This window comes from Scomber scombrus, chromosome 17 (genome assembly GCF_963691925.1).
Source record: "Scomber scombrus chromosome 17, fScoSco1.1, whole genome shotgun sequence".
Taxonomy (NCBI): Eukaryota; Metazoa; Chordata; class Actinopteri; order Scombriformes; family Scombridae; genus Scomber; species Scomber scombrus.
In genome coordinates, this window is record NC_084986.1 from 614729 (window position 1) to 639034 (window position 24306).

At 42.2% G+C, this 24306-nt stretch overlaps 2 protein-coding genes and 1 long non-coding RNA gene across 3 annotated transcripts in view; 2 read left to right on the top strand and 1 right to left on the bottom strand.

Annotated features, from left to right (window-relative positions):
• Positions 1-7295, top strand: part of LOC133997228 (kinesin-like protein KIF26A) — a 54203-nt gene extending 46908 nt beyond the window's left edge. Inside the window, 4 exon segments of the mRNA XM_062436801.1 lie at positions 3551-3735; positions 4574-4597; positions 6249-6399; positions 7111-7295. Of these exon segments, the coding sequence (XP_062292785.1) occupies positions 3551-3735; positions 4574-4597; positions 6249-6399; positions 7111-7295 (545 nt within the window).
• Positions 1-24306, bottom strand: part of LOC133997984 (pleckstrin homology domain-containing family G member 3-like) — a 378673-nt gene that overhangs the window by 314189 nt on the left and 40178 nt on the right. The window lies entirely within an intron of this gene.
• LOC133997948 (uncharacterized) lies at positions 17483-18009 on the top strand. The gene is made up of 3 exons (XR_009927323.1): positions 17483-17589; positions 17675-17706; positions 17792-18009. It is a non-coding gene; the product is annotated as an uncharacterized LOC133997948 (long non-coding RNA).

Below are 24306 nucleotides of genomic sequence, written 5' to 3' on the forward strand. Positions count from 1 at the left end.
AGATTTTGGAATATAAAATAAAGATATTTGATGAATAAAGTGAGTTTAATTGGTACTGTGACTCCAAATAAGCCCACTTCATGATTTATTTACTAAATATAACAAAAAAATATTGATTTCTAAGAATTAAAAACAGCATATACGTATTCAGTAACATGTTATCATATTAAAAAAATTTGGAAAATCTTAAATGTCTGACTTCAGCTGTAACCTCCTTTATAATCATCAACATGTAACAGATTACACTTACATTTATTTTGTAATTAAACTATGTAATACCATTATATGGAACCGGTTACTTCCCAACACTGGAAGCATTCGTCCAGTTCTGTTGGAGTCAGTTTAAATTCATGATGAGTGAAAACAAGAAAAAAACCTTTAACAATATCACTTATAATAGGTTTTATATTCTAGTCAGTATTTTGTTCTGAAACCATAAATGATGTTGAAGTTGATGTGATTGCGCAACACTGACCAGTGAAAGTCTCATAGCCTGTAAATCCTACTTTTCACAAGGCTCTGCTACAGTGGAGCCGACAGGTTTATATCAATGCTTTATTAATTATTAGAGCGTGATGGTTTTCCTCCTGAGTGCAGATCTGAACAGAGCAGTCGTACAGACCAATAAAACCACTCACTCCCTTTAAGAGGCTCGTTAACGGTGGGAACGCTCTGACCCCCATGTGACCCACTATAAAGGGAAATCTCTGAACAGCTGCCAGCAGCTGGTGGGAGGATTAATCGAGGTCCAACCTGGACTTTATATCAGGCAGATGGGGGGGGGGGGGGGGGGATTTTACCAACACATTCAGAACCGAACAGAACAGCAGCTGAACCAGTAGTTTGAGATGAAATGGGTTCATTTATCGGGGAATGAGATTTGGGACATTTCATGATAATCTGCACATTACATTAAGATATTTTTGCTCATATGCAGTTTGGTGTGGAGAGAAGTTCAGAGGCTTTCATTAGGGTTCAGATAAATAACCACAGATCAGCACGTCTTAGTCATTAGGACAGTTATACCCCTTTTCCGTCTGTGCTGGTTCGGAGCTGGTGCTAGAGCCAGTGCTCAGTTGGTGCTAACCTGAGCACCTCCAAGAACCTGTTGCTTTTCCACCGGCAAGGAGCCATGCGATTACGTCACTGTATAACATAGCAAGCGCGCGCCTTTGAAGCACTTCCATGATTCACCAAATGTTTAACCCCTCTGTAAATGACAGTTAGCCACGCTAGCCGGCTAATAAACGTTAGCCCCGCCCCCAGCCCGCTGATGTAATCAGTTCTTGCTTTAGACCAGCAAAGAGTTGGTGCTTGCACTGGCTCCTGTTCTGAGGCTCGGGGCTGGAGCTTTGGTGGTGGAAAAGCAAAGAACCGGTGCTTAGTCAGGCTCTGGCTCCGAACCAGCACCGGCTCCAGCTCGGTGGAAAAGGGGTATAAGTGCTTGAATTATCTGCTCTTCTTCTGTAAGATCACCATCTTTACACTGCTGCAGCTGAGTTAAAACATAAATGTATTTGATTGCCTGAGACTGACAGAAAACTTTTTCTGTGTATTTGAAGTCACAAATGATGAGCAGCAGCAGAATAAGAGAGTGAATCTGTATCACAGTGTTTTACCTTTTATCCTTCTATTATTGAAATGAGGTTCCATATCAGCGACGTTAACGGATAAACTTTAATCTGACATTCAGCAGCTGTTTCTGATGTGTTGATGCTGGAAGAGAAAGAGCCATAAATTCATCTCTCTGTGAGACAGAATTAACATATTTATGGTTTTCTGTGTGACGGTGAATGTTGAGCAGAGAGGAGAGTATCATCTATCAGAGGCTGCACGATCTTATCTCTGCTCACATTTACATCTGTGCTCAGTATCGCTGTGGATGTAATGGTGTAGGCGGTGTAGTAGTAGTAGTTGGTGGTGTAGTTGTAGGTGTTGTAGTAGTTGGTGGTGTAGTTGGTGTAGTTGTGTAGTAGTAGGTGTAGTTCTATGTGTAGTTGTGTGTCAGCGTGTCGGGCAGCTGATTGGCTGCGTGAGTCTCAGCAGGTCAGTGTGATGAATATGGATTCAGGTCATGTGATCAGTCTGAGGATCTCGCCTCGTTGCTGCCTCATGAATATTTCATGAAGCTGCCACGATTCCCAGAGTACATATCCAACTCCAATTATCACCCCCCCTCCTCCACCCCCCCCCCCTTCCACACACACACACCTACACACACACACACACACACACACACACACACACCTCCACACACACACACACACACACACACACCTCCACACACACACACACACACACACACACACCTCCACCCCAACCCCCCCACACACACACACACCTCCACCCCAACCCCCCCCCACACTGATGCTCCCTCCTTCTCAATATGTCGTTATTATTTCAGAGAGACGTCCTCGCAGAGTGTTTGTGATAATCAGTCGTTGCTTTTTGTTTGTGTTGTTGCTTTTAATCTTTGGTCATTATGATCATCGCCCCCCCCCCCCACTACCCCCCCCCCCCCCGCTATCTGACAGCAGCGTGAACACAGTCATTAAAAATAATCAGTGAAAGACGAAGTGAGGATCAGACAGAGAAACAGGTGCTGCAGGTTGTTATTAGATTTATACACGATAAAAAAAATCACATCAACACGAATCAACTTCCTCATTAAACCTGCATTAAAAAACATGTTCAATAAAAACATGATTTTATTATTATGGATAAAAAATAACAATAAGATGAGTTTTGATAATATAATGAAACAGATAATATAATAATAGAGAAATAAATCCTGATAGACTAATATATACTGTATTAAAACCTATTTTACACATTAAAATAAAGAAAATAACTTTAAATAATACTATAAAAATATTATTAAAAACATAAACATAATAGTGTAATAGATAATAATAATAATATAATAATATTATAATAATACAGAAATAAGTCTGAATAAATACTAGGAAACAGATAAATGAAGAAAATAATGATTAACCTTCGTGTCGTCCTCCCGGTGTCTGTTTTGACTGTTCCTTCTTTCCGTCCTTCCTTCCTTCTGTCCTTCCTTCCTTCCTTTCTCCCTTCCTTCTTTCCTTCCTCCATCCCCCCTTTCTTCCTTCCTCCCTCCCTTCCTTTTTTCCCCTGTCCTTTCCTTCCTCCTACCTTCCTTCTTCCCTTCTTTCCTTTCCTTCCTTCTTCCTTCCTCCCTCCTTTCCTTTCCTTCTGTCTTCCTTCCTCCCTCCTTTCCTTCCGTTTTCCTTCCTTCCTTCCTCCCTCCTTTCCTTCCGTCTTCCTTCCTTTTCTCCCTCCTTTTCTTCCGTTTTCCTTCCTTCCTTCCTCCCTCCTTTCCTTCCTTCCTTCCTCCCTCCTTTCCTTCCTTCCTTCCTTCCTTCCTTCCTTCCTTACTCCCTCCTTTCCTTCCTTCGTTCCTTCCTTCCTTCCTTCCTTCCTTCCTCCCTCCTTTCCTTCCTTCCTCCCTCCCTCCCTCCCTCCCATGATTTTATTTTATTAACACATGACTTTTATTTATTCTACTTCCTGTGTTCAGGTTTCCTGCGGCGGCGCCTGATCCCGGCTCCGCTCCCCGACTCCTCCTCTCTGGGGAGGAAGGGGGGGGGCCAGTGGGTGGAGGCAGGAGGAGGCGCGCTGAAGGAGCCGTTCGAGATCAAAGTGTACGAGATCGATGACGTGGAGCGACTGCAGAGGAAGAGGGAGGAGGTGCCGGGGTCAGAGGTGAGGAGGAGGAGGAGGAGGGAGGAGGTGGTGCCAGGGTCAGAGGTGAGGAGGAGGAGGGAGGAGGTGCTGGGGTCAGAGGTGAGGAGGAGAGGAGGAGGAGAGGAAGAGGAGGAGAGGAAGAGGAGAGAGAAGAGGAGAGAGAGAGGCAGAGAGGAGGAGAGGAGGAGGAGGGAGGAGGTGCCGGGGTCAGAGGTGAGGAGGAGAAGGAGGAGGAGGTGGGAGGAAATAAGGAGGAGGAGGGAGGAGCAGGAGGAGGAGCAGCAGCAGGACGAGGAGGAGCAGTGATGGATGAAAGTGTTAACGGCTCGTTAACCTTCAGAGTGAAGAAATGTTCATTCAGCTGGAAACTGATTTATTTTCTATTAGAGACGAACTGCAAATAAATCATCCTGTCTTCTCTCCTTCCTCTCCTCCTCTTCTCTCCTTCCTCTCCTCCTCTTCTCCTCCTCCTCTCCTTCTCTTCCCTCTCTCCTCTCCTCCTCCTCTCCTCCTCTTCTCTCCTCTATTCCTTCTCTCCTCCTTCTCCTCTCTCTCTCCTCTTCTCTCTCTCCTCCTCTCCTCCTCTTCTCTCCTCTCCTCCTCCTCTCCTCCTCCTCTCCTCCCCCTCTCCTCCTCCTCTCTCTCCTCTCCTCCTCCTTCCCTCCTCCTCTCTTCCTCTTCTCTCCTTCTTTCCTCCTCTCCTCCTACTCCTCTTCTCTCCTCTCCTCTCTCTCTCCTCCTTCTCTCTCTCCTCCTCCTCCTATCTTTCTCTTCTCTCCTCCTCTCCTCTCTCTCCTCTTCTCTCTCTCTCCTCCTCCTCTCCTCCTCCTCTCCTCCTCTCTCTCTCTCCTCTCAGCAGACCTTCCATGATGTAGAGAAGGTGAGTCTTCTCCAGTTATTCTGTTATTGAGTCTCATGTTTCATCTTTTTTTGTTCCTTCCTTCCTTCCATCTGTCCTTCTTTCCTTCATTCCTTCCTTCTTTCCTTCTTTTCTTTCCTTCCTTCCTTCCTTCTGTCCTTCTTTCCTTCCCTCCTTCCCTCCTTCCGTCTTTCCTTCTGTCCTTCCGTCCTTCCGTCCTTCCTCCCTTACTTCCTTCCTTCCTTCTGTCCTTCTTTCCTTCCCTCCTTCCGTCTTTCCTTCTGTCCTTCCGTCCTTCCTTCCTTCATCCATTCCTTCCTTCCATCAGTCCGTCCGTCCTTCCTCCCTTCCTTCCTTCCTTCTTCCCTTCCTCCCTTCCTTCCTTACTTTAAAACCTTGTTAATTCTCCTTATTTCAAATTAAAAGTTATAGTGAGTTTAACAAGTGATGAAGTAGTTTTAGTTGATTTTATTTTATTTTTTTCTATTAACTAAATTATTGTTTTCTGCTAGTTTTAGTGTTATTGACCCATAATAACCCTGCTGAGTCTGTTCTCCACCAAAGATCCTTCCTTCCTTCCTTCCTTCCTTCCTTCCTTCCTTCCTTCCTTCCTTCCTTCCTTCCTTCCTTCCTTCCTTCCTTCCTTCCTTTCGTCCTTCCTTCCTCCCTTCCTCCTTCCCTCCTTCCTTCCTTCTTTCCTTCCTTCCATCTTTCCTTCTTTCCTTCTTCCCTTTCCTTCCTTCCATCCTTGCCTCCTCCCTTTCCTTCCTTCCGTCCTTCCTCCCTTCCTTCCTCCCTCCCTTCCTTCCTTCCTTCCTTCCTTCCTTCCTTCCTTCCTTCCTTCCTTCCTTCCTTCCTCCCTTTCCTTCCTTCCTTCCTTCCTTCCGTCTATCCTTCCTTACTCCCTTCCTTCCGTCCTCCCTTCCTTCCTCCCTTCCTTCCTTCCTTCCTCCCATCAGATCACATTGTTGTGTTTGTTGCCTTTGAACTAAAATCAGTTTCACTTCCTCCACTTCACATTTTAAAGTTTTTATTAATCTTCAGCATCGTCCTCCTTTCCTCTCTGATTTTATTTCTGATGTGTTTATTTCTCTTTCCTCTGAGACTCTGCTGAGCTCTCAGGTCATTTTCCTTTAAAGCACCTTTTTATTTCCAGCCTGAGTCACCTGCTCGTCCTCGCTGTCCTTAATCCTCCTCAGATTAAGTCTATAGCCTGCAGATTAGCGCCCATGCTAATTTTATCTGCAGCTCCTAATTAAATCCAGCAGTGGACACAGATTGAAGGTTTGCATCCCCTTCGTAATCCCCCCCGATCCTCCCCTTCCTCCTCCTCCTCCTCCTCCTCCTCCTCCTCCTGGTGCTGTGCAGAGTTCAGGTTCTTTCAGGTGGATGTTGACCGTGTGTGTGGGTGCGTCTGCTTCCTCTCTTCTTCCTCTCTGATTCCTCTCTGCTTTCTCTCTGCTTCCACTTTGCTTCCTCTCTGCTTCCTCTCTGCTTCCTCTCTGTTTCCTCTCTGCTTTCTCTCTGCTTCCTCTTTGCTTCCTCTCTGCTTCCTCTCTGCTTCCTCTTTGCTTCCTCTCTGCTTCCCCTCTGCTCTCCTGGTGCTGTGCAGAGTTCAGGTTGTTTCAGGTGTATGTAACCGTTGTGTGGGTGCGTTTGTTTCGTCTCACAGGGTCTGCTGTACTTTAACGCCCGGCTGAGGATGCTGGAGAAGCGTCAGCAGCGGATCAGAGAGCTGAGGAGCAAACATGAAGCACTGCTGCTGGAGCTGGACGAGGCCAAGAGCCGACTGATGCTCCACCCGGCCAAGTGGAGCGGAGAGTGTGAGTTAACGCTGCTGCTCCTCCTGCAGGGGTCAGGGGTCAGGATGGAGGGGAAGGGGGGGTTGTTAAACTTCACCTTTTGAACCCACATTCATCATTTCACACGTCTCACTGCTGCCAAAGTTTTACTCAATGAGCCCAAATCTGCAGCAGCTGTTCAGCCGCTGAGTTTAATCTCACTGCAGAGTCTTTAAGACGGCTTTAATTTAGTTATTTTAATATTTAACGTCCAAAAAATGTGTTCAAATGTCTGAACTGTAAGACTTAAGGTGTTAGATTAGATTTGAGTGTAATTCTATGTGTTCAGTTTGTGTTATTTATCAGCTTCCTCTCTGCTTCCTCTCTGCTTCCTCTCTGCTTCCTCTCTTCTTCTTCTCTGCTTTCTCTCTTCTTCTTCTCTGCTTTCTCTCTTCTTCTTCTCTGCTTTCTCTCTGCTTCCTCTCTGCTTCCTCTCTGCTTCCCCTCTGCTTCCTCTCTGCTTCCTCTTTGCTTCCTCTCTTGTTCCTCTCTGCCTCCCCTCTGCTTCCCCTCTGCTTCCTCTCTGCTTCCCCTCTGCTTCCCTCTGCTTCCTCTCTGCTTTCCCTCTGGTTCCTCTCTGGTTCCCCTCTGCTTCCTCTCTGCTTCCTCTCTGCTTCCTCTCTGCTTCCTCTCTGCTTCCTCTCCGCTTCCCCTCTTGTTTTTCTCTGCTTCCTCTCTGCTTCCTCTCTGCAGTCGACGTGGACCCGGAGCTGGACCGGGAGTCCCAGGAGTACCTGGAGGTTCTGGCTCGGGTCACGGCGGATCTGCAGGATTGCGTCAACCTCTGCAAGTCCCACGTCATGATGGAGACCTGCTTCGACATCGCCACGGCAACGGCAGGCGGCGCGCAGGGCGGACAACAGGAAGTGGAGGTCTGAAAAAAAAAACCTCTCCGAAAAACTGAAACTGGAGACGAAAATAAAAGATTTAAAAGATTTATTTGAGTCAGAAGAAGAAAAGGATGAAAGCTCTGGAAGTGCCTTTATATTTATTATTTATTTCATATTTATTTATTATGTTTAATGTTCATCAGGTTTGGTTTTTATGCTCGTCTGACCTTTAATATAAATATAATATAATTTAATATAATATAATATTCATTATGCAAAAACAGAAAGAAAACTGGTTCGATTCTGACGAAGAAAAAAAAAAGTTTAAAAAAAGGAAAAAGTTTCTTTAACTTTTGTGTCGTCCTCCCCCGTCTTTAACTGTTCCTTCCTTCCTTCCTTCCTTCCTTCCTTCCTCCCTTCCTTCTCTCTTTCTTTCCTCCCTTCCTTCTTTCCTCCCTCCATCCCTTTTTCTTCTTTCCTCCACCCCACCTTCCCCCTTCCTTCCTTCCTCTTTTCCTTTCTCCCTCCCTCCCTCCTTCCTTCCTTACTCCGTCCTTCCGTCCTTCCTTCCTTCCTTCCTTCCTTCCTTCCTCTTTTCCTTACTCCCTCCTACCTTCCTTCTTTCCTCCCTTCCTTCCTCCCTTCCTTCCTCATTTCCTTCTTCCTCCTTTCCTCCTTCCTCCCTTCCTCCCTCCTTTCCTTCCTTCTTCCTTCCTCCCTCCTTTCCTTCCTTCTTCCTCCCTCCCTTCCTTCCTTCCTTCCTTCCTTGACTCGAGGACAACAGGAGGGTTAAGTTGAATAAAAAGAGAAGAAGAAGAGCAATAAGTTGAGTTATTATTGCATCATCACATGACGCTCCGACTGTTTAAAACACATTAAATAAATAAATAAATAAATAAATAAGTAAAGAAATAAATAAATAAATAAATAAATAAAGAACTGAAGCTACGCAGCGTTTTAGTTTTTACTGTGTATTTACATCCTGATTTAAATCAAATTATAACAAAGTAAGAATCCAAAATAAATGAATTTATTAAATTAATGTTTGTTTTTCGTCTGTGTGATTTTACATTCAGTGTTTTTTCAGGAGAAACAAACATGGAGTCACTGATTTATTTATTTATTCATCTTAAAGTTACTGAGTGTTGATCACAGCGCCTCCTGTGGACAGAAGCAGTCACTACACCCCCCTCTGTGTGTATTGGTCTAATTTCTATTATTATTCTTTATTTTTTACATCCTCCTCCTCTTCGTCTTCCTCCTCCTTTTCCTCCTCTTCCTCCTGCTCCTCCTCTTCCTATTCTTCATCTTCTTCCTCCTCCTCTTCCTCCTCCACTTCCTCCTCCTCCTTTTCCTCCCTCTCCTCTTCCTCCTCCTGCTCTTCTTCCTCTTCCACCTCTTCCTCTTCTTCCTCCTCTTCTTCTTCTTCCTCCTCCTCCTCTCCTCTTCCACCTCCTTTTCCTCCTCCTCTTCCTCCTGCTCCTCCTCTTCCTCCCTCTCTTCCTCCTGCTCTTCTCTCCTCCTCCTCTTCCTCTTCCTCCCTGTCCTCCTCCTCCTCATCTTCCTCCTCTTCCTCCTCCTCTTCCTCTTCCTCCTCCCTCTCCTCCTCTTCCCCCTCCTCCTCCTCTTCCTCCTCCTCCTCCTCCTCCACCAACCTCCTCCTCCTCCTCCCTCTCTTCCTCTTCCTCCTCCTCTTCCTCCTCCTCCTCCTCCTCCTCCTCCCCCTCCTCTTCCTCCTCCTCCTCCTCTTCCTCCTCCTCCTCCACCAACCTCCTCCTCCTCTTCTTCCACCTCTCTTCCTCCTCCTCCTCTTCGTCGTCGCCATGGAAACATTCTCAGGCTGTTTTCAACTTGCTGCATGAAAAGTTTTTTTCTCCTTTTTAATGAAATGTGATTTTTTCTGGTTTCAGTTTTTAAAGGTTTTGTGTTAAACAGAGAAAATGAAGTTGTGAAACCTTTAATATTATTATTATTATTATTATTAATAATATATTTCAACTTTTTTTATTTGTTTTTTTTTTCTACTGTACAGTTTTATAATTATTTGTAAAGAAAAAAAACAAAGTTGAGACGAGTGAAACTGTTCCGGACGGATCGAATCATTGATGTTAATAAAAGATTAAAATCTTCTTGGTTAAATTAAACTCTGACTTCTTTATTCTTTTATTGTTTAACATCTTTCAGGAGGATCGTTAATTATCATTTAAATTGTTTTTATATTAACTGTCAACAGCAGATTATAAATATCCTTGATGGAGAGATGTGTGATTAATGAATAAATGTGAATATTAATCAGAAGTTTCATTAAAATCTGACCTGCAGCTGATTAATTATCAACAAACAAGCTTTAAATTATATTAAAGTCACGTTGAGTTTAATAACGAGCTAAAAATCATTTCATGAGTTAAAGCTCGTTAAATATATTAAATACGGTGTAAAGTGAATTCAGACATTTTCTTCTAAACACATTAAATATGTCATAAATGTATTTCTAAAAAAGGTTAAAAAGCATTTCAACCATTTAGATTTGAATTGTGGAGCTAGGCTTAGCATAAACCCGCCCTGCTGCTGTAGAGGTATAAATACATTCAGCACACACTAGTACTACTACAGTCTACAGTTAGCCAGTTAGCTGAGTTAGACGCCGAGCTAGCAGCTGAGTTAGCACTAGAAAGCTCTCAGACCTAGCGTCCATGTTTCTGGTAGAGGTGGTGACTTTGATTGACAGGTGACACTTGGTAGGGGGCGGGGCTTCAGCGTTTGGGAGCAGAGACAGAGGCAGACTATTACACAACTTTGAAGCCTAATTTCATATATTTGGTGATTTTTTTAATCATTCAAATTTGGCAGGGTGGTTAACAACACACTTTACTGTGGTATGTCAAACTCAGAACACATATTTATTCTCACTTTATAGACTTTAATATTCTTCTACATGCTGATGAAATATTTAAATAACATTTTAATATAATGTTAAATCCTAAATAAGTTTTATTTATTATTGTTTTAACTGGAAATGAGTCACAGATATTCCTTTAGTATTCTCTGGTTCAGCTTCTTAAACATGAATATTTAGTGTGACAGTAAAGTAAAGGCTGAACGTTAAACTTCTTCTTCTTTCATTCGTTTAACAGCGATGATGAAATCTGATTATCTTCATACTGTCACTACAGGAAGTGACATTTCAGTTTCCTCTGATGTCAGGAGCTCTGCAACCAGAGATAAACACACACACACACACACACACACACACACACAGACTTACACACACATACACTCACACACACACATACACACACACACATGTTTAACACACACACACACACACACACACACACGCACACACACACACACACACACACACACACACATACACACACACACATGTTTAACACACACACACACACATACACACACGCACACACACACACACACACACACACACACACGCACACACATTAATCCTCTCACAGTCCTGCAGATAACAGTTTTATCTTTAAATGAAAAATCCGGCAGAGAGAAAATAAAATGATATAAAAATATTCACAGTAACTTTATTTATTTTATTTTATTTATTTTATTTCATGTTCTAAAGTTATAAAAACAAACATCAACAGTCTGTTAGAATCTGTTTCTGTCTTTAAGGAACATTAAAGTGTTTAAGAATCATATTTTCAGTGATTGATTGGAGTATGGTCACCATGGCAACCAGGATGAAATGTTTTTTATTGTGTTGTCAGTAAATTAGCTGTCAGTCGGGGGAGGTGGGGGGGCTGCTGGAGTGAACAGAGATCAACTCAGTCTGTAGAGAGACACACACACACACACACACACACATGTTTAACACACACACACACACACAGTAACAGTTTATTACTTTAAACACTTTAAATTATTTTTTACTTTCACTCTTATGGAGACAAATTTATGCAAAATGTGTTTTTATCTGAAATGAGTTAAAAGATACGTGCTCCTCCTCTTCCTCATCCTCCTTCTCCTCCTCCTCTTCCTCCTCCTCTTCCTCCTCCTCCTCTTCCTCCTGCTCCTCCTCTTCCTCCTCCTCCTCTTCCTCCTCCTCCTCCTCCTCTTCCTCATCCTCCTGCTCCTCCTCCTCTTCCTCCTGCTCCTCCTTCTCGTCCTCCTCTTCCTCCTGCTCCTCCTCTTCCTCCTCCTCCTCTTCCTCCTCCTCCTCCTCTTCCTCCTCCTCACAGCTGCCATATTTGATTAAGACATTAACCCCCCCCCAAACACACGATCAATAACATGAGCTGATTGTAATGAAGCGTTCAGCTTACGGAGGATCAAACCTGACGAATCCTGTAATTAAATAAATAAATAATCTGTAATTCATATTCAATCAAATGAATAATAAATAAAATATCCAAGTAAAATAAATATTTACATTTAATTTAAACAGTCAGCTGACATTTTTAGTTTATTAAACAGTTCAGATTTTATACCTGATTTTAATTTCTTTCTGATTTAATAAAATAAAGATACACATCATGATATATTATTAATCTGTTTTAAATACTCAGCGTTTGATTGGAGGATTCTTTAATATGAATAAATTAATTATCAGAATGTTTCTTCATTTCTTTCATTAAGACACATCTCCAGGTTTATTTCTCAGTTTCTAATCGAACGTAATTTCAGACGAGCTGCCCGATCCTTTTTATTTCTCTTCCCTCAGATTAACCGCTGACACGTCCATCGAATTTCTGTTAATGTTCCTTCACAGCAGTAATGAGTCGCTGAGTGATGAAGATCCATCAGCTGTTTGTGACCTGCAGCGTCATCAAGCGTCAGAAACACTTAAACCTGATCAGTTCAATAAAAGACGACGTTCATCTGAGTCTGAGAGAAGAACTCAGAGCACAAGTACTGCAGTATTATAGTGATGTAGTATGCAGTATTACAGTAAAAGTACTGCAGTATTATAGTGATGTAGTATGCAGTATTACAGTAAAAGTACTGCAGTATTATGAGCGATGTAGTATGCAGTATTACAGTAAAAGTACTGCAGTATTATAGTGATGTAGTATGCAGTATTGCAGTAAAAGTACTGCAGTATTATAGTGATGTAGTATGCAGTATTACAGTAAAAGTACTGCAGTATTATAGTGATGTAGTATGCAGTATTACAGTAAAAGTACTGCAGTATTATGAGCGATGTAGTATGCAGTATTACAGTAAAAGTACTGCAGTATTATAGTGATGTAGTATGCAGTATTGCAGTAAAAGTACTGCAGTATTATAGTGATGTAGTATGCAGTATTACAGTAAAAGTACTGCAGTATTATGAGTGATGTAGTATGCAGTATTACAGTAAAAGTACTGCAGTATTATGAGTGATGTAGTATGCAGTATTGCAGTAAAAGTACTGCAGTATTATAGTGATGTAGTATACAGTATTGCAGTAAAAGTACTGCAGTATTATGAGTGATGTAGTATGCAGTATTGCAGTAAAAGTACTGCAGTAAAAGTACTGCAGTATTATGAGCGATGTAGTATGCAGTATTGCAGTAATAGTACTGCAGTATTATGAGCGATGTAGTATGCAGTATTGCAGTAATAGTACTGCAGTATTATGAGTGATGTAGTATGCAGTATTGCAGTAAAAGTACTGCAGTATTATGAGCGATGTAGTATGCAGTATTGCAGTAAAAGTACTGCAGTATTATGAGCGATGTAGTATGCAGTATTGAAGTAATAGTACTGCAGTATTATGAGCGATGTAGTATGCAGTATTGCAGTAAAAGTACTGCAGTATTATGAGTGATGTAGTATGCAGTATTACAGTAAAAGTACTGCAGTATTATGAGCGATGTAGTATGCAGTATTGCAGTAAAAGTACTGCAGTATTATGAGCGATGTAGTATGCAGTATTGAAGTAATAGTACTGCAGTATTATGAGCGATGTAGTATGCAGTATTGCAGTAAAAGTACTGCAGTGTTATGAGTGATGTAGTATGCAGTATTACAGTAAAAGTACTGCAGTATTATAGTGATGTAGTATGCAGTATTACAGTAAAAGTACTGCAGTATTATGAGCGAAGTAGTATGCAGTATTGCAGTAAAAGTACTGCAGTATTATGAGCGATGTAGTATGCAGTATTACAGTAAAAGTACTGCAGTATTATGAGCGATGTAGTGTGCAGTATTACAGTAAAAGTACTGCAGTATTATGAGCGATGTAGTATGCAGTATTACAGTAAAAGTACTGCAGTATTATGAGCGATGTAGTATGCAGTAGCTCACATAGCGTAGATCACAAAGACCCCTTATGATGAACAATATATATACCCCCATGGGGCCCGGCCAGGCACAGCCCGAAGATGAAACATGGGACTCTGGAGTTGCCACTGGTGAGAGGCGCCGGGCAGGGGTGGCAATACTTATTGCCCCCCGGCTTGGTGCCTTTGTGTTAGAGCTTACCCCGGTGGATGAAAGCCTCCCTCCGCCTTCGGGTGGGGGGACAGATCCTGACTGTTGTTTGTGCCTATGGTCCAAATAGCAGTTGAGAGTATCCACCCTTCTTGGACTCCTTAGAGGGGGTGCTGGAGAGTGCTCCCTCTGGGGATTCCCTCGTTCTGCTGGGGGACTTTAACGCTCACGTCGGCAGCAACAGTGAGACCTGGAAGGGTGTGATTGGGAGGAACGGCCCCCCCGATCTGAACCCGAGCGGTGTTTTGTTTTTGGACTTCTGTGCTCGTCACAGATTGTCCATAACGAACACCATGTTCAAGCATAAGGGTGTCCATATTAGCACTTGGCACCAGGACACCTTAGGCCGCAGTTCGATAATTTACTTTGTAGTCGTGTCGTCGGACTTGCGGCCGCATGTCTTGGACACTCGGGTGAAGAGAGGGGGCAGAGCTGTCAACTGATCACCACCTGGTGGTGAGTTGGCTCCGATGGTGGGGGAGGATGCCGGTTAGACCTGGCCTGTGAGGGTCTGCTGGGAACGTCTGGCAGAGTCTCCTGTCAGAGAGAGTTTCAACTCCCACCTCCGGGAGAGCTTTGACCGTGTACCGGGGGAGACAAGGGCCATGTTCCGTGCCTCCATTGTTAAGGCGGCCGACCGGTGCTGTGGCCGTAAGGTGGTCGGTGCCTGTCGTGGCGGCCGGTGTCCACCAGCGAACCCGCTGAAGAAGGAGTCCTATAGGGCCTTTTTGGCCTTTGGGACTCCGGACGCAGCAGGCAGGTACCGACAGGCCAAGCGGAGTGCAGCTGTGCGGGGGTCACTGAGGCAAAAACCCGGACATGGGAGGAGTTCGGTGAGGCCATGGAGAACGACTTCCAGAAGGCTTCGAAGAGGTTCTGGACCACCAGCTGGCCTGTCAGGAGGGGGAGGCAATCTATTCGGGGGTACAGGAGAGGAGGGTCCGTCGGATAGTCGAACCTCGGATTCAGGAGGAGCAGTGTGGTTTTCGTCCAGGTCGTGGAACTGTGGACCAGCTCTACACCCTCTACAGGATCCTTAAGGGTGCATGGGAGTTAGCCCAGCCAGTCCACATGTGTTTTGTGAAATTGGAGAAGGCATTCGACCGTGTCCCTCGGGGAGTCCTGTGGGGGGTTCTCCGGGAGTACGGGGTATCGGACCCCCTGATACGGGCCCTCCGTTCCCTGTACGACCGGTGTCAGAGCTTGGTCCGCATTGCCGGTAGTAAGTCGGACTCGTTTCCAGTGAGGGTTGGACTCCACCAGGGCTGCCCTTTTTCACTGATCCTGTTCATAATCTTTATGGACAGGATTTTTAGGTGCAGGCAGGGTGTTGAGGGGGTCCGGTTTGGTGACCTCAGGATTGGGTCACTGCTTTTTGCCGATGATGTGGTCCTGTTGGCTTCATCAGACCGTGACCTCCAACTCTCACTGGATCGGTTCGCCGCCGAGTGTGAAGTGGCCGGGATCAGAATCAGCACCTCCAAATCCGAGTCCATGGTCCTCAGCCGGAAAAGGATGGAGTGCACCCTCCGGGTCGGGGATGAGATCCTGCCCCAAGTGGAGGAGTTCAAGTACCTCGGAGTCTTGTTCACGAGTGAGGGAAGGATGGAGCGGGATATCGAAGGGCAAATCGGTGCGGCGTCTGCAGTAATGCCGACTCTGCACAGATCCGTCGTGGTGAAGAGAGAGCTCTCGATTTACCATTCGATCTTCGTTCTTACCCTCACCTATGGTCATGAGCTTTGGGTAGTGACCTAAAGAACGAGATCGCGGGTGCAAGCGGCCGAAATGAGCTTCCTCCGTAGGGTGGCTGGGCTCTCCCTTAGAGATAGGGTGAGAAGCTCAGACATCAGGGAGGAGCTCGGAGTAGACCCGCTGCTCCTCCGCGTTGAAAAGAGCCAGATGAGGTGGCTCTGGCATCTAGTTAGGATGCCTCCCGGGTGAGGTGTTCAGGGCACGTGCCACCGGTAGGAGACCCAGGACACGCTGGAGAGACTATGTCTCTCGGCTGGCCTGGAAACGCCTCAGGATCCCCAGGAAGAGCTGGACGAAGTGGCTGGGGAGAGGGAAGTCTGGGTTTCCCTGCTTAGGTTGCTGCCCCCACGACCCGACCCCGGATAAGCGGAAAGAAGATGGATGGATGGATGGAATATTTATATTGCATTCTCAGAGCCATCTTAAAGTGTAAATGTGCTCGTGTACAGTAAACGGGGATTCAGTTCCTTTATGTGTCCTATAACTGGCTAACATTTTTTTCCACAGCTGCTTGTTTTACAAAGAAAAGGGAAGTTAAAACGCTCCACCTGTTAGTTACTATTGAGAGAAAATAGATGAAGCCACAAAGAGGAGGAGACACTTTGCTCATTAAAGGAAGTAGATAGTTTATTTCTGCATTTTGAGAGCTGAGAGTGAGAGAAGAAGACAGAGAGAAAGACAAAGAAGCACGGTGGTTGAACTCAGCGGGATTAAAATGTTGTTATTTCTGATTCTGGGCCTTCAGTTTACAGGTAAGATACAAAACTTCATAAATAACTTTAATTTTAATTAGACAGTCAAATAAAATGTTTATTTTTTAACATTCACACTACAGTCATATTCTTATTTCAGTTAATTTATCACGTTTCTCTCAAATTCTCATAAGCAGCAACTGGACAAACTAGGCACTCCTTCACTGTCAGAGATGGAGATGAAGCCACTCTGTCCTGTGAAAGTTTGATGACTGATCAGGATAAATGTAACTGTACTACCTGGGTCTTCCTTGATACAACAAACTCAGCAGTAGTACAGCTGATTGAACGTGGGCAGTTTGTTGAAAAAGCCAAAATTAAATCAGACAGACTGAGTGTTACAGCGAACTGTTCTCTGGTTATAAAGAAGATCACAGCTGAGGATACTGGTTGGTACACCTGCACACAGCACGACAAGTCTGGACAACAACAAGGTCGATACTCTAATGTTTATCTGTCTGTTGTTAGCAGTGAGTATTTACATCATAACGTTTTCAGTTCAAACTGTCTTGTTAGAACAATATACTGAAACATTACAATAATTATGATCACAGTGATGAAGTTAATTTTACTCTTGTTGTCTTTCTCTCACAATATCTCCATCTTCACCAGTGACTGAATATAAGGACTCTGATGAGGTGAAGTTAAACTGCTCTGTGTTGAGATACAAACGCTGCAGACACACAGTGAGGTGGCTGTATAAAGGAGGATACTGGGACATGAATACCAGAGATGCAAAGACGTCACGGTCTTCCTGCTCAGCTGCTATGTTCTTGTTGACTTCTCATTTTATTTACACATCAAATTATGAGTTTTTGCAGTGTGAAGTCACAGATGCCTACAGCGGACAAGTGCAGCTGTATGACTTCCGTCCTCAGCTGTCAGGTGAGAAGATGACGAACTGTTTAAAATCACTTTATTCTGATATAACAAACTGTATTTGATGTATTTTGAGGTTTTATTTAGTAAAATGTGTTTAGTCCCTGCAGATGATAAACATGAGGTGTTTTCTCACTGTGCAGTTTTTAAAAAATACATTTCTAGTAATGAAAGTATCAAGATCAACAAGTTTAAACAGAACAGAACAAAAAGGAAGAAATCAGTTTCAAATTTTACAGATTGAACTATCGTGTTTGTTAGTGTCATTTTTAAAAATCTGTTATTTCCATGGCCTCTGTTTCCACAGCTCACATCAACCTGCTTCTTCAATATGAAAACCTGCCAAAATATTTCACATGTACAAACTTCCTTTACTTTATGTTGTTTCTGTGATTTAGACTCCTCAGTTTATGCAGATTGTTCTGCTCTGAGCTACATAATGTTGGTGCTGCGTGTGGCTGAACTCGTCCTCATCACTGTTGTTACTGTTCTTCTCTTCAGAGCTCGAGGTGAGAAAATGTTCACCAACCTTTGTTCAGTCTGATTAACACAAACTGTAAGTTACGAGCTGAAATGTTGCTCTGATTTGTTTAGCAGGGAACCAGAGAGCACCTGATGACCACACTGTGAGTTGATGTATAAAATCAACTAATAACATCCATGTTACTGTAATGCAGGACTGTGAATGTCTCACTGTTTGTGTTTGTGCAGGTTTCTTACTCAGTAAGAAGCAGAACAGCGAGGCGTTCAGGTCCAGCAGCCAGTCAGGTAAATATCTGATGGTGCGTTCAGGGTCTGCTGACTCCACTGTGACCTGTGTTCAGTTTTTAAACTTCAACAGTCAGCTGGGAGGAAAATCTGGGAGTTTGAGGCTCTTTCAAATTCATTAATTTGTATATGTGAGATTATTTCTGATTGTGTTGAATGTGCAGCAGCAGAAACTTAAAGCTCAAAGCAGAGCGGTTGTGATTTGTCAGTTTTCAGCTTGAGTGTGTCAGACTTTGTGTTTCTTTGTGTTGTTTTTCACAGGAGATGAACGATGAAGATGATGAATATGATGATTGTGAGGTGAACGATGAAGACTGATGAACCACTTCCACACCAGCATCAGCTCACCAGAGAAACGACTCCCTGACTCTTATATCATTAATATCGTCTCAGTTTTACATGAGTAGGTGAATTCTTTACATAAAGAAAGAATCATAAGATCACTTTGACATCTTGACTCTGTTAATGTTTTGTTGTTATTCATCAAATGAAGACATTTTATTTTTAGTTTGGCAAACATATTTAAATGTGGATTTAATCTCTAGTTATGTAAGAAGCACAGTGTGAATTTTATCAAGTGTCTTTTTCTGCATTATTTTTCATCCTTTTCTCATGTTTTCACTCATTTACCTCCCTTAAATCTGCTTCAAGTGGAAGAATTTAGACTTTAAGACTTTCTTTGGTGCTTTTTAAGTTGCAGCAGCTCAGTTTCATGTTTAAGTGTACAGAAGAAATCATTTTAACTTTCATTTATCATTGTTGTTAACATGTTCATCAGGAGTCCAACATGTGTTTGGTTTGAATGAGTCTTCCTGCAGTCAGTAACAGTCTTCTCTTTATTACATCTCTTAATAATATAATATGCAAATAAACAAATATTTACCATTTAATTTTACTGTGTTTTATAATTATTTAAAGTACAAACTGTGTTGTGCTGCTGTTGTTTCCACATTCTCACTAAAACACTTCACACATCTAGTTTCTCAGAAAAAATGCAAAGATAAAATTAACCAAAAGGAACTAAAAGGCGTCAGACCACTAAACCATCATGTGGAACATGTGCACATTGTTGGCGCCCGTTGTTGTGTTGGAAACCTGCAACAGCAGATTCACCTTCTTTCCTTTTGTGGGAAACATGATGTTTTTATAAATAAAGCAGTAATGTCAGACTGATGCTTGTCTGAGGGTAAAGATATTATTCAGTCAGTGTGTTCAAACATGTCTGAGTACATGGCCGAGTGTTTCATGATGCTCCTCACTGTAGAATATTTGCACATCAGTAATTTGAGATTGAACTGGATTATCTTTGAAATGTTGAACAAACAATAAAAGAAGAAAACTAAGCTTTGGGTAAAAGAAACAACAGTAATAGTGCTGTGACTCCTGTCAGTGTTTGAGGAACATAAGCGCCCTCTGGTGGTGATTGTGGTATTATTCAGTCTAAGCAGCACAGTCGACCAGTGCACATGCAGGCTGAGTGTTTATGATCCTTGGAGTCGATCTATCAGTGAATATAGTTACTATGTAAGTTGGTTATAATGTTGTGTGCATCACAATAGTATTAAAAGCATTTATTTTCAGTTGTAAAACCGGGTTAAATACGCAATTGCTAATCGTGAAGCTAACTGTTAGCATGAGTTTAGTTAGTCTCCATAGTCTGAGTTAGCACTTTGTTAAACCTCATTTATGTTGGTTGGTGAATTATTACGCGGGTTTATTGGCATTTGCTGCATTTTTACACCTCATTCACTTACATGTGAGTGAATCCTACTGTAAAATATGTTGTTTGTTTACCTTGGTTACCATGGTTACCTGTAGTGAGGATAGCTACCTGATCTGCAAACCTGTAAAAAAAGAAATATACTTGTAAAGATGGAGAATCTGGAGTCAAACCTACTGAGTGTTTGTGTTGCTCTCTGTCTAACAAAGTGACGTATCTGCCAGGACAGAATAAAGAGTAAAAAGTGAATTATCTTCTAGTTTAGCAGCAAGAACAGAACAGAAATCTGCAGCTAGAATGTTTTTAATGTTTCATTTTCATTCTCTGGAAGCCCTGAAAACCACGTGAGAAGTTTTTTATTTATTTCTGAAGATTCAATTTCTATGTCTGATTTAAATAGTTTTCTGATTTGTGTTTATGTGGATTTTTATCCGTGTTTGATGTTGTAATGCTCGTTTTGGCCACCAGATGGCAGCACGTGCACCACTACTCTGTTCTAAACAGGACTGAAAGCAACTACAATACATTTCATTTCTAGCCTAATGGGCAGGTGTGTGTGTGTGTGTGTGTGTGTGTGTGTGTGTGTGTGTGTGTGTGTGTGTGTGTGTGTGTGTGTGTGTGTGTGTGTGTGTGTGTGTGTGTGTGTGTGTGTTTTTACGTGTGTGTGTACGTGTGTGCGTGTGTGTGTGTACGTGTGTACGTGTGTGTGTACGTGTGTGTGTGTGTGTACGTGTGTGTATGTGTGCGTGTGTGTGTGTGTGTGCGTGTGTGTGTGTGTGTGTACGTGTGTACGTGTGTGTGTGTGTACGTGTGTGTGTGTGTGTGTACGTGTGTGTGTATGTGTGCGTGTGTGTGTGTACGTGTGTGCGTGTGTGTGTGTGTGTACGTGTGTGTGTGTGTGTGTGTACGTGTGTGTGTGTGTGTGCGTGTGTGATCAGGCTGTAGGTATTGATCAGTGTGTAGGTATTGATCAGTGTGCAGGTATTGATCAGGCTGCAGGTATTGATCAGGCTGCAGGTATTGATCATTGTGCAGGTATTGATCAGGCTGCAGGTATTGATCAGGTTGCAGCTATTGATCAGTGTGCAGGTATTGATCAGGCTGCAGCTATTGATCAGTGTGCAGGTATTGATCAGGCTGCAGGTATTGATCAGTGTGCAGGTATTGATCAGTGTGCAGGTATTGATCAGTGTGCAGGTATTGATCAGGCTGCAGGTATTGATCAGGCTGCAGGTATTGATCATTGTGCAGGTATTGATCAGTGTGCAGCTATTGATCAGTGTGCAGGTATTGATAAGGCTGCAGCTATTGATCAGTGTGCAGGTATTGATCAGTGTGTAGGTATTGATCAGGCTGCAGGCATTGATCATTGTGCAGGTATTGATCAGGTTGCAGGTATTGATCAGTGTGCAGGTATTGATCAGGTTGCAGGTATTGATCAGTGTGCAGGTATTGATCAGTGTGCAGGTATTGATCAGTGTGCGGGTATTGATCAGTGTGCAGGTATTGATCAGGCTGCAGGTATTGATCAGGCTGCAGGTATTGATCATTGTGCAGGTATTGATCAGGTTGCAGGTATTGATCAGGCTGCAGCTATTGATCAGTGTGCAGGTATTGATCAGTGTGCAGGTATTGATCATTGTGCAGGTATTGATCAGGTTGCAGGTATTGATCATTGTGCAGGTATTGATCAGGTTGCAGGTATTGATCAGTGTGCAGGTATTGATCAGGTTGCAGGTATTGATCAGTGTGCAGGTATTGATCAGTGTGCGGGTATTGATCAGTGTGCGGGTATTGATCAGTGTGCAGGTATTGATCAGTGTGCAGGATGCAGGATCTGCAGCGTCATCGTCTCTCTGTCAGTGACTCAGTGTTTCTTGCTCTCTCCTCTGCAGCAGTCACACTGAAAACTGCAGATTCACAGTTTCAGCTGCTGAGAAGCTTCTGAAGGGACGTGATCGAGTCTTTATGTCAAAATCTACTTCAAACCCCTTTATATGCTGTTCAGGGTCAAACTGGACCTATCTTTATGTTTGACAGCTGTACAAACATAAAATACACATTTCTGTTAGTCAGACTTTTCCTAATGTGACCCACAGTTTACAAACATGGGAATATAATGCATGTTCTGTGTGCAGCTGATTCATATGTAAATGTCCAAATTTGACCTGTTTGTCTAACACAGAATTTGATTATAATTTGTACCTTATGATTTATAAACAATCAAATCGGAGGTATAATTAATAAATAAATAAATAAACTTGGCAGACTGGAAGCATCATTTTATTGATCATCATAGTTTCATCATCACGCTGCATATTAAAACCTCTGCAGCAACATGAGAGCAAACATTCATATTCAACACATAACAAACCATTAAAAGAAGCTTTATACTTTAAATGAAATGATCAGCAACATTTATTAAGATGTTTGACACCTTTAAAGGCACATTTATCATCTGAAGGGTTAAAACACGGCGACCTGCAGAGCTGCAAACATCCTTTCATCCATTAGTTGATCTACAGAAAGTTAATTCTCAACTATTCTAATAATCGAATCATTGTTTTAAACTGCTGGTTCCTGCTTCTTTAATATGATAATGTGATTTCACATCGCTTTAAGTTTTCAGTTGGTTAACCCTTCACATTCTGTTCAATTTGACCCATTTTTACATTTTAGTGCTGTAAAAACAACATAAACACATTTATTATAGCTTGACTTTTCCTAATGTGAGCCAGTTTACAAAAATAGAAATAAAATGCATCATTTTATTTCTATTTTTGTGCAGCTGATACACATTTTTATATATGTGAAAATATAAGTTTGACTTGTGTTTATGAAAAAATGTATTAAAAATCAGCATTAAAACATATTGTATTCATTATATTCTATATAATGTTTTCCTGGACCATAAAACAGTGATTGTGAATGTGTTTCTTCCATAAGATGAATCAAACGGATGAATAATTTATGAATGTGAATTAGTGTAGAGACTAATTATGAGTCAGGATGTAAAGGGTTAAAACAACTTGAGACATTTGAGGAAGTTATTTCAGACATTTCTCAGTATTTTATAATAATTAATCAATAATGATAATAATGATTATTTGCAGCTCTGCTCCAAACAAAGTGACAAAGTTTTACTAAAGAACTCAAAGTGCTTCATATCATCATTCATCCATTCATTCAGATAATCAATGAATCATAGTTTGGTAACGTCTGGATAATATTTGTCAAACATGAGGTTAAGATTTTCGTTTTTTTTTGAATTAGCAAAAAAACATGAAGCACTTCATAACTGACCACATGGTGGCGCTGCTGACACACGGTGAGCACCTGTGGATGAGGTTTGATTTCTTTAATGTGTAAAATATTTATAGTTATTTTACACACACAGACCTCCATTCATAAAATACTAAAAACAAACAATAATTAATAAAGTATAAAAAAGTGTCCAACAATTAAAAAGCTTATAAAATATGAATAAAAAACACATAAAATAAGATATTGCAGGATGACCTTTGACCCTCTCATAACTTTTTGCTCTTTTTTATGTTAATGAGGCGTCAGACTGGCAGGGGGCGGGGCCAAAAAATACCTGAACTAGGTGGGTGTGTTTGTTTTAAGTGTTTGAAGAGGCCCAGCCGGGTGGGGTTTACTGCACAGAGTAAAGAAACAGCAGCTTTAACAGTCTGAACTCAGCTCTCAGGTATGTTTATAGCCCCGCCCCCCACCTGTCAATCACTCACCTGTTGGATCTACAGGTGAGCAGATACAGAAACACGTTTAATAACATCTACTGTAATTATTATTATTGTTGTTTTTATGATATTTTTGACAAACAGAGCAAACTCCATCAGCTGAGGAAGACCGCGAGCTGTGACTGAAAGCTCAGGAGAAGTGGCAACATTCAAGTTTCCAGAGTGTAACGTTGTTTTAATGATTGTTGTTTTTTTTTTTAAATGTTGTTAAGAAAACGTTTATTAAGAAGCTGTTCAGGAGCTTTTGACCAGGTCACATGGTCTTCCTCAGCAGAATGAAGGTTTTTTTTGGAGCACTTTAATTTAATAAAAGCAGAGATTACTTTATATTTATATATTTATAATATGAGCGATGTTATTTGTATGATTATTGAGTTTTCATGCGGTTATTTTTCAGGTTTTGTTATTAAAGTGAATTCTTGACATTTGAATTTGACTTTTTGCAGATTTTATGATGCAGGTTTCTTCTTTTCTGTCTCGTTTGTTTCCAGATTAAATTCAGTTTGATTTATTCTGATAACCTGACGACTCTTTTCTTATCTGGAGATTTTGAGATCGATCATTTGTGATCTTAATAAAACTGGTTCTGGTTTAAACTTCCAACAAACTTTCAGCCTCTGGATACAAAAAAAACCCCCAAAAAACTGCATCAGTTCATTTTCAGTAACATTCAGTCACATCTGCTCAACAGCTGGTTTCAAACCTGCAGGTCAACATTCATCTCAGTAAAATCAGTTTGTTCATGAATCTGATTTTCATGCAGCAACAAGTGATGAAGGCACCGCGCTGACTGTCCCGGTTAACGGAGACCTGTACCGGGATAAATCACTGGTCCTGGTTCAGAGAGAGGACAAACGGTACCAGGGCTCCTCTGGTCTCGGTGGGGGAGGGCAGGACCTCCGGTAAGAAACCCTCGTGCTCTTCCCGGACCTCGAACTGCAGCGTCTGGTTCCGGTTAACGCAGTAGATCCGGTCCC